This window comes from Argopecten irradians, chromosome 1 (genome assembly GCF_041381155.1).
Source record: "Argopecten irradians isolate NY chromosome 1, Ai_NY, whole genome shotgun sequence".
In the NCBI taxonomy this organism is placed as follows: Eukaryota; Metazoa; Mollusca; class Bivalvia; order Pectinida; family Pectinidae; genus Argopecten; species Argopecten irradians.
This window is the reverse complement of record NC_091134.1, coordinates 39,330,020-39,342,347: the sequence shown is the minus strand read 5'-3', so window position 1 is coordinate 39,342,347 and position 12,328 is coordinate 39,330,020. Positions and strand designations below refer to the sequence as shown.

The following is a 12,328-nucleotide window of genomic DNA, read 5'->3' as shown; positions in this document are numbered from 1 at the left end:
GTTATTTCCAGAGACAAATAATATATAATGATAATTCTTAAGATAACAGTACTGATTGAAAATTTAACTATTTGAAAAATACAATTTTTGAAACGTTTGTATGTTTCCGGAAATTTATTAGTGTCGACTCTCCGCTTCCGGGCTGGTTTATTAGTTTGATCGCAACCATGGACAACGTAAACAATAATGGCGGACTAAATGTGCACTTCTGACGCTTCACGTGTGTTTACCTGTCATAGGACTTATACCTGTTTGGTAGCAAGGTAATGCATTTAACTAAGATATCAAAAATACTTTTATGTAAACATTCTCAAGGTATAAAGGGTTGAAATTTTAAAAAAAATTCCTTAGAAAGCGATTATTCGGGTCGTGTCAAATGCCAATGATGGAGAGAATGAGATGAAGATGAATACATACTGTACAGTTGACATGTCACCTTGGTCATTGATGACTACAGATATATGCTGTAGAATGTGAAAATATGTGGAGTAGTGAAGGTAATAGATGAATGAAAAAGTAAACACTAATAATGCTATTTAGTATTGCTATAGGCTTACACGTATTTCAATATCCTACAACAGCTACTGTATAATAATTATGATATAACATATTTTTTTCACATTCATGTTAATCATTAAGTTAATCATTAAGACTTCTTCAAGCAAGCTCTTGTCCCAGGTATAAATTTACAGTAATACATGTCAATATGATTATATATAGCGTTTTGATAATAAAAATCATTTTTGTATGTAGATGGAGGAAAATGAAGATGAGCAGAATGTAGTAAGTCAGAAGACAGAAAATCCAGAAACAAATGAAGAGGAAATTGACACCCAGGGTCAAAATGTCCCCAGGGTTGACTTAACTAGAATAAAAAGTGGATATAAAGGAAAGCTTCACAGCGAGTCAAACTTACCGAATGTACTAAGTGAATATGGAATGGAAGAAAAGGAAAACAAATATAAGGTAAGTCTACATGTTAAATTTGAACTTGTATTTTGATGTCAAAATTGAAAAAGTTATGATTTGTGTTTAACCTTTTGATATTTGTATTGCAGGAAGCTCGTCGAGCTCGCAAAGAGCGTCAACCTAAAAAGGTGGCAAAAGAGCCAGAAGAAACAGATACCAAGGAGAAACGACGCAAAAAGAGAGAAGAGGTACTAGTAAAAGATAAACATGTCACAACAATAACAATCAGTTGACCAGATATCACAGTGTAGATCTGTTTCTTACCTTGAGCACTATAACTTTTTTGGTAATTGTTAATACTTCAAGTATTAGATAATGCATGTATGTGCCATAATAATGTACATATGATGTATATTGATTTTCACCATACACTGTTTCTTTGTTGCTCAATTACTTTTCCTTATTATTAATTTGTAAAACATAAATTATGTTAATATTTTGGACAGGTACATGTAATGTGTCATATGATTCAATAATATTTTATTCAAACAGCAAGCAAGACAAATACGACATCACTACCGAACTTCACAGTCTCTACAAGCTGTTTTGTTGAGGGAAAACTCGGTACTTTCGTTTGATGTGATAACTGTTGCATGATGAAATGATTTTTTAGAACTAATCACATCTAGTTTAAAAATGTTTACAAATTTAATGCTGCTTTCATTGACAAAAGCTTTCAAAATTGTTGAGCAGAAATTTAATACAGATTTTTAAACGAAACTTTTTTTGTTGTTATATTCTAGGTCCAGTGCACTTACAATGAATCTAGATCAATTTGTTACTTTTTTCAACTTCTGTATTTTTTGGTGTTTGGCTGCAATATATAGTATATGCACCAAATATATGTTTATAATGTAGATAGTAAAGGTTTGATTCCTTGATTGGACACAAAAAGGCCTTAAAATGCCATATGTATACTTAGATTTGGGCCTGTGAATTTTATTAAATGTGTTAAGTCTATCTGTCTCTTTATTATTATGAAGCTACAACATATTTATGGAAACTAAACACTTCTTGGTTCACATGTATACATATGTAATTGAATTACATATTGGTGAAATTCAAGGGTGCTTGGTTTCCCAAATGAGATGCACTAGTCATTTGCCTACCAATTTGAGATTGATACTGAGAATATTTTTGTTAGAGTGACAAGCTTTGATGCATTTTCTGTGTTTCTGGCTAATATGACAATAAAGCTAGATTAATTGAGGTGTTTTTTTGTTTACTAATTTAAAAGAAATGTAATGAAATAATCTAATTATTAGTGTCTGTTTTTCTAAGACAAATGGAGAATTTCCAGTTGAGTTTTATGCTTTTTTTTTTTTGGAATCTATGATAATAACCCATAAATTCTTCATTACAGGTACAAAGATAGGAAACATTCTAATTAATAATTCTGTAGTTGAGGTCCTTTATATTTACATATTGTTGAATCACATATAAGTATGCGATATCCACAAAAAAAACCTTTGAAAGAGGTTTTAAATAACCTCTCATACTTTGAAACACAGCTTTTTAACTCTGATTACTAGAAATTTCCTTAAGACGTGATTAAAAGTTGATATAAGAAAAGAGTAAGCCTCATATAATGAATATAATATATAGAAGGAAAATTCTGGTAAGATCTTCAGACTTTTTATCTACTAATTAAGGTACATGTTCTTAATGAGGAAACATTTAATAGATTTACAAACCGGATAAAAGATTTGAAAATATGAGGACATCATTAAAACTTTTACGATACTGACACTACTCCAAAGTAATTCTCGATCTATAACACACTCGACCTTTAGTACAGATAGGTGGCAGTATTAGCCAGTCCGTTTGTTAAAGGATATGTAGTTTTATAATCCTAAGATTAAAATTTTAATCCATCAGATTAAGATGATCTTTCGATACAATATGGATTAAGTACAAGCATAGCACAGCTGTTTGGTTTGAACAGTTTAGAATTTTAGATTTTTTCCAGTTAATTAGGCTATAAAGTTTGTTTACCTTGAAATTCAGTACTTTGAATACAGAGTATTGAAAGTTCAACATGTATGACTGATATGTTGAAATTGAAATATCAAAATATTTTACTGTACCTTGTTAGAGGTCATTACTGTTCCTTGTTAGAGGTCATTTATTAACCTGAGAAAATGCATTGATCTTGTATACCTGTCTTCATTAAGAAATATGATTCTTCTGTATAATAAATGTGTATTTCATACAAATATCAGTTGTGGGCAAAGGAGAAAAAAAGTAATACTCGTTTGACATAACATTTTTATCACTGAGTTGCCACCGGCTGCTATGGCCAGGTGGTGGTTTTTCTTCAGGTACTTTGTCTTTTCTTTACCATGAAATCTTGATACATATTCCAAATGAAAGCTATGTTAGCATTAATGAGCTTTCTATAGGAAATCTGGTATAATGGGTAGGTTGTATATACATGAATAACAGATACGATGTGTGCACAATGTATCTGGTTATTGTAAGAAAAAAAGGCCTGCTAAATATTGCAAAACCTTTTCACATGTTTATTTGATATTGATATGTCAAAAATTCAGTACATTGGTACCATACTAATTGTCATTTGACAATAGTGGCAAACTAAGATAAAATGATAAATCAATAAAGTACAGGGCCAGACAAAAAATATGGTAATATTATCAGAAATTAATTGTAGGTTTTCTGATTTTGCAGAGGTATCAACAGTTAATGGAAGAGCGACAGAGCATGCCAGAAGGAAGTCAGTATTTCTCAAAGAAGGTGTCACACATGATGACAAGACTACACACACCTCGAGAGGGAACTTCACAACCGGGGGAGCAGGAGGAATCGGTAAAAGGGGCACTTTAGTTAAATGGCACCTTTTTCTGGTTCTAAAGGTGGCTTATTCAAAACACTATCTTTGATATAATGTTTAAGACTAAAAACTAAATAAATACACTTTTTCTCGTAAAAAATGCCATTTTCATATAATTATATTTGTTTATGTTTTTATTTGCTATTTATAATTTTGAGTGATCTTTTTACAGCAGAAGCAAGAGAAACCAGTGTTCAAAAGGCGAATGGAGAAACATGTCTTAACTTCAAACAGTGATTTCTTGAAGGACATGCCTAAGTCTGAAATAGCTAAGGTACACATACACATATATCTAAGTGTTCATAACTTCAAAGGCATAATTCTTCTAGCCTCCTCTATCACCATATTCATTTCTCAAGGCATAGACTCCTAATGTGGTACAGCAAAACACTGCTATAAGGCCCCGAAAAAATATGTTTGTTTAAGGTTACCCGACCGACTCTAATTTTCCGGTTCCGACCATTATTTAAAAAAAAAAAAAAATCCTGACCTACCAACCCTATTTTTTTGCGCCAATTTAACCCTAAAGAGACATTTTTTTTGGCCTAATGAACCTCTATGCTATACACATAGTTTGTTATACACTTGTTAAAACATCTCACATAAACCTTGATAGGGAATGAAATGCACTATATTATAACCATAAATGTTATTGATTCTCTCAATAACACTGGATCCTAACATATACATGTTGTAGATATCTGCAAGGATGTGAATCATATGAAATATAAATGTTCTATTCATTAATGTTGTATAATGTGCACCACAGATCTGTAACAAGCTTGTATTGTGATTTTCACAGGTGATTGAGCTTCAGGACAGGCTGATGAAGGAAGGGAAACTAAAGACACAATATGATGTCGATAAGTTCAGAGAAGATATAAAGAAACCAGAAGTCTATAATTCTTATTTCAAAAGTTCAAAAAGTTCAGGTGAGTTTATCATTTACTAGCATATACCCAGGTAGTTTGATAGACCTAAAGCCTTCATTTCATTGGTCCCACAAATACCTTACACCAAACATTCAACCTCAATAAACTTGAATGTTAGAAAAAAACTCAGATATACTGTGTGACCCTGCCAATAGCATTAATATCAGGTTTGACTATACATAATACAAACTGAATAATTCAAAAAGCAAAATATACAAACAATATAAGACAATATTTTATTCTTGTAAAGAAAACGATGTTAGCAAGATACTATTGGTTCAATTATTGATGTGAGAGTATACGGTGGTTTGGGGACCCCAAAATGACTTGGGTAAATTTTAATTTACTGTCGATTAGTCCATATGATTGTGATGTCAACATTTGATGTGAATTTTGTGACTTCATGATCACCGAACGGTAGGACTGATCAATGATAGATTTAAGTAATTATATCATCTCTGATATTTCTCTTTACACATGTTCTATCATTTGTCAATCAACAGATGCTGGATCTGTAGTAGGTAGTACTGTTGCAAGCTTACCCAAAGTTCCGCCCACAAATCCTCGTTCTCTCAGCCACATCGCAGAAGGCTCTCGGCCGCCCACAAGGGAGGAGTGGGCAGTTACTCACCAGTTTGCACCTAAATACAATGAGATACTGTCTGCTCTTACCGTAACATGTTATTTTATAACATAATAAGTACAAATTTATTTCAAAACAGAAAAAAAACATAGTCATAATTTTGCTAAATTCACCAAAAAAGATGCTCCACCGCTGACAAATGGTATTTTTTCACTATCAAAAACAGGAGCAGACTATTAAGTATTTTTCTTCAGTTACAAAAGTTACTTACTTTACACCATTACCACCATTGAAAAGTTTGAGCTTCTTATTTTATTTTAAGTTAAAAATAAAATAATTAAATGCATCCCGAAAAAATTCCATAGCACTATATGCTATATGGAATGAAATACTGATTGCCCATGCACCAAAGGTAAAATAATTGATTTTATATTATTTTTTGTGTTAATAAGACATAAAGATATGATTTAACACCAAATATTGTTCAAATGATGAATATCATTTATGCTCTGTCGGCGATGGAGCATCTTTAAATGTAGCTTTAATTTTATTGAAATGAAAATAAACATTTTATGTGATAGAATTTGCTCACAAGTATAGTTAATGCATATATTTTGTCAAGTGGTGCATGGTTCATCACCAAGTAGGGTATATTGATTTATAGAATTAGAATACTGAATTGTTGTTCTGTACTGGTAAAGATTCTAATTTGAACAGTATAAAAATTATGTCTCCATATTCCTTATCTATATGATTAAGTAAATATATGTTTAACTTTCATTTTTCACCTAAAATTTACATCAACCGTTCATAATGTATGCTTGGTTTTTTTTTACAGCAGACAAAAACAGCTACATCCAAAAAACAAGGTCCCTCTGATCTAGAAAAACGTTTCCCAAAGGTATAATCAACTTGTACAATCTAACAATTTGAGAACTTTTCAACCAATTTGAGTTCTTTGCCAAAATCTTAAGATTCTATCCCATTTCAGGGAGTGGTGGGGAGAGAAAAAATAAGGTCTTTGACTTCTAATTGAGGACTTCAACAATATTTAAAATTTTACAAATACATGTGAATATTAAAGTTATATGTGCCGTAACTGGGCAAAAATTTTGACATGTTATTTTTTCATCGTTAATCTATTAAAAATCATAAGGTTTGATGAATAAAGCTGTAAAAATCATTCAAATGGCTTCAGACGACTTATAAACGTTAGTTATAACACAGAAATTTTGTACTGAAAAATTGTTGTTTTTATGCCTTAAATATGTTTTCATGGAAACATACCTGCAGAAATCACTTTACAATTACTAATAAAGTTGTAAAAATGTGTAATGAAATTGTAGACCACAATTTGGCTTCATGGTCTGACCGTATGTACTTATTTCACTTCACTATTGATGTAAATAAATGATTTTTGGCAGTACTGCCAAAATTCATTTTCAGCTCTTATTTGTACATGTAAAATTAAAACCTATGCATTGAAAGTACTGTAATTTTCAAAAAGTTGGTAATTTTTGGTGATGAATAACATTAAAAACTCATCTTGATTCGTGAGTATGAAAAATACGGCACATATAACTTTAAGGTACAGGATGTCCCATAGATTATATTTCACTTTTAAAATTTTATAACTTTTGACATGTTTGAGCAGCAAAATAGATCTTTTGGAACAATAAGGTATATTGCAATTCAAGTTTTCAATTCAAGTTTTCTTGAATGAAATAAAAAAAATACATTGTACATTTGATCATGTTGGAAAACATTGACGTCATAAGGACATCATCACTTTTCCTCATAAGTTATTGCCACGGCAAGAGGACATCATTAAGACACTATGCAATGATCCATTCTTTTCAAGGCACAGTTTTTATGGTCCCCTAGTCCTTATGCTCCAGTTCATAGAAAAATAAACCCTCTCCGTGTGAGTATTACCAGAATGTCATGACCAATGCCAGGCAACATTCACCAAATTCATCAATACAAAAGGAGAGTCATCAATACTGGTGCTCTACAGTTGTTCAAATATCAACAATACCATTGTTTTTACTGCATTTTGCAAACCAGATCATCTAACTCTAATTTAACTAACATTTCTAAAATCATTGCTAAAGCTTCCTAGAACATTTTTCAGCTGTTTCATTACAAGTGCGAAATTTCTAGACGTAGATTTTTTTGCAGTAAAAATTCTGATGCTTTATGTTTCAAACTAAACAAAATACTAAACTCTGACTTTGAAAGTTTTACATTATTTATGTGACAGCCTGTGTTTTTCATTTGTACAGCCTCAGATGCCACCACTGAAGTGTTTCTCAATGGACCTCGGGGAGAAACCTGCCGACCCAGAGGAGGTAGGCATAACAGCATTCTGTCCACCATGATCAGAAACAATATTATAAAACATAATTTTACTTTCCATTTCGTTTTATTATTTCACAATTATTATCGTACTGTAGTAACAAGTATGCCCCTACCATAAAATGGGTTTTTATCCATAGTATTACCCATGTCTGTCCTGTACAGTTCAATTTCATACATATGTCATGAATGCAGGGGGACATTTTTTATTGACTGGTGTTGTATTTTTAGATCAGTTAAGATTTCTATAAAAAATGTTTTACAGATTCAAAGGCAGGCTGAATTAAAAGTGAGGATCAAACAGAGGAAGAAATTCCTTCGCAAGTTACATCGAATGCACCAAATGGCTATGGCACACAGTGCTGCAGCTAGCAGGTAGGGTATTCTAGGATATCATGATGGAAATAGGTCAACTGTAAATCAATTCTAGATAATATTTAGCCAAACATAGGTACTTAACTTACTAATTAATTAATCAATTAGTAATTGGATTCAAGACATTTGTGAGTCTAAGGTCAGCATCTTATAACTGGTCTACATTCCTATTTTTCCACATATTCTTATTCTGTCTTTGCATATTATTGAGTTATTTCCCTTGCAGGTAGGTATCGATTATGACATAATTACTTTGTAAACAAAAACATCATTTTCTTTGAAAACAAATGATGTCATACTCTTAAAAATATGATGTCAGAATCAGTACCTACCTGCAAGGGCAGATAACTCTGTTGTGTATGCAAAGATGGAATGTTAGATTTCTTATTCCAATATAATACATATTAGATATTTGATTGTGAAATGGTTTATTTTTACAGAATAATGGAAAACCATGGTGAGATTGGCAGTATACTGGATGGAAACTCCTTACGGGATGTGGTAGGTACAAGTGTACATAGCGATGTCTTTAACCTTACCAGGGGTATCAGCTTTTGTTGTAGTACATAGTACTTGTATTAATGATACACTACAGTTAGTAAAATTGTATATGATACATGTATGAAATAATTACTTTGCTTGTGCATGTAATTAGATCTATGACCTTGGTTGTCAATTCTGTTTACTTGCATGTACATTTGTATATGTATAATTTATTTTATATTTTAAACGCTGTAGTAGCAAAAGAAGTAGGCATGGACTGTTGTATTGCAACCACATTTATTCTTTTGAAGTTTCAATTATAATTTAAAGCTTGATGATTGTCTACCATACCTAAAATCAAATGTAATTTTATTGCATGGTAAAACTACACAGCTGAATTAGACGTGATAATATTTTACAGCATCAACCAACTGATTTTTACGTAAGAAGTAAAAATGTTTTGAGGCCTAAATCCAAAACCTTTTCTTCCCTTAGTCTTATTTAGAGGCTTAAATCCAAAACCTTTTTTCTCCTGAAAGCCAAACTTACAGAATTTCTTTTTTAAAAATGGCAGTTTTCTGTAACCTAATTTGTCCCTGTTTTCCTACCCATCCTAAATCATCATGTGTTAATTATACCCAGGGAAGTTGCAAAGTGATAATTTTCAGCCAATGTACAATTTGCAATTGTCTCCCTTTAACTGAACGAAAAATTAATACTTGGTAGCTGTGAATTGATATTCCTTAACCTTCTTACTATCTTTGATTCAGTTCTGGGTTTTTTTTTTTTTTTGGAAAGAATATATAGGTCTTATTCAAGTCATCGTGAGATTCCCTTTTATTATAAGTCTTATATTTTTGTGGATCCCATTATAGATGTGAACATGCTTTAGACTAAATGTGATTTCTTTTTTTTTTGTAATTTCATTACATAATTTATGCTTAAGAAACCCAGAATGTGATGTAACAGTAGTCGCTGTGGTGGAGAGTCCAGTTGTGATGTTTTAGCGATTCTTTTTGCAGGCGTCCATGTATAGTGGAATGCAGAACTTTGTATGTTTATCCCCTCTCTATGTTGTGATGTGCAATGTCGTGTTAAACACTAACACATGTATATACCCTGTATTGAAATGCACTTGGCTTTGCCTTGAGTTTGAAAACACAAGCACACAAGCATACAACCTTATCATTCAGCTGTGTCATATTCACCAAAAGTCAAAAAGTTTCCTTTAAATTTATCAATAATAAACTAGAAGTGGCTTCCATATTTGTTCTATTGAAGGTGGTTTGAACATAAAAATAGTTCCTGAAAAAAAAAGAACCATGCTTTGCATAAAGCATCAAAAGTTTTAAAATAATTGCGATCTTAATTGAAATCTAAGACACTAGCAGTATCATAATCATCAATAATTGCACATTTATATTATTATTTCGACAAATATTCAAATATAAAAAAAATATGTTATATGTATGTGCTATTGTGTGATGTCAATAACATGCATCATCTGTCCATCATAAGCCCACTGCAGTGTAATGCACTTTTGTGTGGCACATTGCAAAAAGCTATGTTATTTTGTAAAAAGGACTTCATAAAATTGGAAGTTGTCCTTGTTAAACTTGCATGCCAAGTATATGTGTGTATATAAATTGTTTTGATTGAGGTCTTGTACAAGTACAGTACAGTAAAACATGGTTATAACGAACCTCTGGGAACCAACAAAATCACTTTGTTATAAGCATAAATCCATTATACACATATTACAAACATATAGAAAGTTTGATGGGGAATTAAAACCACTAAACCATGAATTTATTGGGTGTTTGTTATAAACATCTTTTACTGTATAGCTGTGTCTTCATTTGATAATCAAAATCTTTAGATTTAAAATCGGTTGATGAATATGAAACTCAACTATTATCAAGGTCAAATTACATTTCTATATCCACGAATTATTTCGCAGTGTCACTTAGGATCGTATTAAAATTAATTTGCAATAAATGTACATTAACCATGAATGTCCATCTACTAGTTAAGATATTTTTGAAATATTTAATGAGTTCTTATATAAACCATATGAGAGATTAGATAGCCAGTGATTAGTATAAGACTTGATGAAGACCTATTTATGGTTTAGGACTGTGTATACGTACTGTGTTTGTTACAAACTCGGGGATAAATTTGGTACTTTATGTCATGATGTGTTTATAGCAATTAAGATTCTGGCAGCGTCTGTAATTTAAATGTTCTAAAGTTTGTAAGACTGACATTATACAAGCAGTAGACCCTTCAGATTGTAATATTTTATATCTTGTCACAGATATCTGTACTGCCAGCTCCAGAGGACCAATACATCTCACAACAGGACCTAGAGGTGGGCGAGATCGGTGGTCAACTGATGCAGGATGACCGCAGTAGAGGATCATCGAGTAATGGAAGTAACCACTCGCGGGCATCTCTACAATCAAGGAGTAGTCTGGCATCTCGTGGAAGTCTACAGTCAAGGGGGAGCAAGACATCAGGTTTTCGCAGGTAACTAGTTCTTTTCTGGACTACTATACTACTACAAGTACGTACTATAAACATTTGGTTCTGATGAACACAATGATTAATTGACTCAGATTTGTAGACACAGCAGTTTTCCTTCACCATCAAATGACAGGTTCATACACGTATATACATGTAGTATTAACAACCCGTTTTACTTTCCTTTGTACAGAAGATTACAGTCTAGAGAATCAAATCGGCCCAAAGCTGTACCACTGCCTCTCACCATGGACGAAATTAGGACTAAGACCAAGGTCATTGTAAGTATTGTAATGTGTATAAGTTTCATAAGATCTACAATTTCACCCCTTTTTACAAATTTTGAATACTGGAAATTATACATACTGTATTCGACCCAATAAATGCGGATGTCCCTATAATTGCCCCTCCCCCTTTTTGAGGCCTCAATCTCATTTACCCAGGCATAGATGAATACCAAAACTACACAAAACTGTATAGATTTGCAATAATTTTCGTCTTGTTGCACCTTTTCATTTTTTCAGCTTTCTGAACGCCCAGGCACATATTGGGTCGAATACAGTATCTTCCTTTTCAGAACCTATTTGTATAGAATATTATTAATTAAATTATATGTGATTTTGTTTTCAGGAGGCTAAATGCCTTAGTAGCAACTGGATGAACTACATGAAAGCTGGCAGGAATATCGAGACATCATAGGAGGCAGAGGTCACTGGCAAACAAGTTATAGACAATATTTACATGTGTTGAATCCTTCCTAAAAGAATTTACAGGGAAGATGATTAATGTATATAAATGTTACTCTTTGGCAGAATTAACTTTTTGATAAACTTGAGTGAATATCTGATGAGAAATTCAAGCAGTCTTAGTAATGTTATCAGAACAAGACAGAAAAAAGAAATGATGCCACCATCTATTCTAGTCTTCTATGTGATTGGCTTCAATAAAACTGTTCAAGTTTCTTGGAGTGAATGAAGTCTAGCGTCTAGATGTTTGAAATGGTGTTTTTGTTAAACGATAATCATGCACAAACGTTGAGAGAAAGTGACGTAAGTAAGAGTTATGTTTTGGTGCACATGCAGACATTTTTATTAGCACATTTATTTTGTTGTTCTGTGTTCACATCCATTTAATGTGTTACTGGACAATGTTCTTTTATTACCATCATCTAGTTTTCATTTATCACCTTTTGAATATTTAAATATAAATAAAGTATTTTTTACAAACAAAACAATGATTTCTTTAATATTTTAC

General features: G+C 32.1%; 1 protein-coding gene across 7 annotated transcripts; it reads left to right on the top strand.

The window, feature by feature from the left end:
- Positions 1 to 121: 121 nt before the first annotated feature.
- Positions 122 to 12,308, top strand: LOC138327442 (DNA ligase 1-like). Of its 7 annotated transcripts, XM_069273529.1 has the most exons (18): positions 122 to 263; positions 754 to 966; positions 1,059 to 1,157; positions 1,462 to 1,533; positions 3,658 to 3,795; positions 3,993 to 4,094; positions 4,623 to 4,752; positions 5,256 to 5,407; positions 6,174 to 6,236; positions 7,197 to 7,259; positions 7,621 to 7,686; positions 7,959 to 8,068; positions 8,509 to 8,569; positions 8,973 to 8,993; positions 9,574 to 9,603; positions 10,869 to 11,080; positions 11,268 to 11,355; positions 11,705 to 12,308. In XM_069273529.1, the coding sequence occupies exons 2-18, from the start codon at positions 754 to 756 to the stop codon at positions 11,771 to 11,773; spliced, it is 1,689 nt and encodes a 562-aa protein (XP_069129630.1). In that variant the 5' UTR covers positions 122 to 263; the 3' UTR covers positions 11,774 to 12,308. The 7 variants fall into 7 exon arrangements, with proteins under 7 accessions (XP_069129630.1, XP_069129638.1, XP_069129648.1 ...); XM_069273537.1 differs by lacking the exon at positions 8,973 to 8,993; XM_069273547.1 differs by lacking the exon at positions 9,574 to 9,603.
- The last annotated feature ends 20 nt before the right edge of the window (positions 12,309 to 12,328 follow it).

Excerpts from the sequence above, each read along its gene's own strand:
- LOC138327442 (XM_069273529.1), top strand. The coding sequence starts at position 754 with ATGGAGGAAAATGAAGATGAGCAGAATGTAGTAAGTCAGAAGACAGAA. Across the intron at positions 5,408-6,173 it reads TTGCACCTAAATACAATGAG|CAGACAAAAACAGCTACATC; the intron begins ATACTGTCTGCT and ends TTTTTTTTACAG. Across the intron at positions 9,604-10,868 it reads ATAGTGGAATGCAGAACTTT|ATATCTGTACTGCCAGCTCC; the intron begins GTATGTTTATCC and ends ATCTTGTCACAG.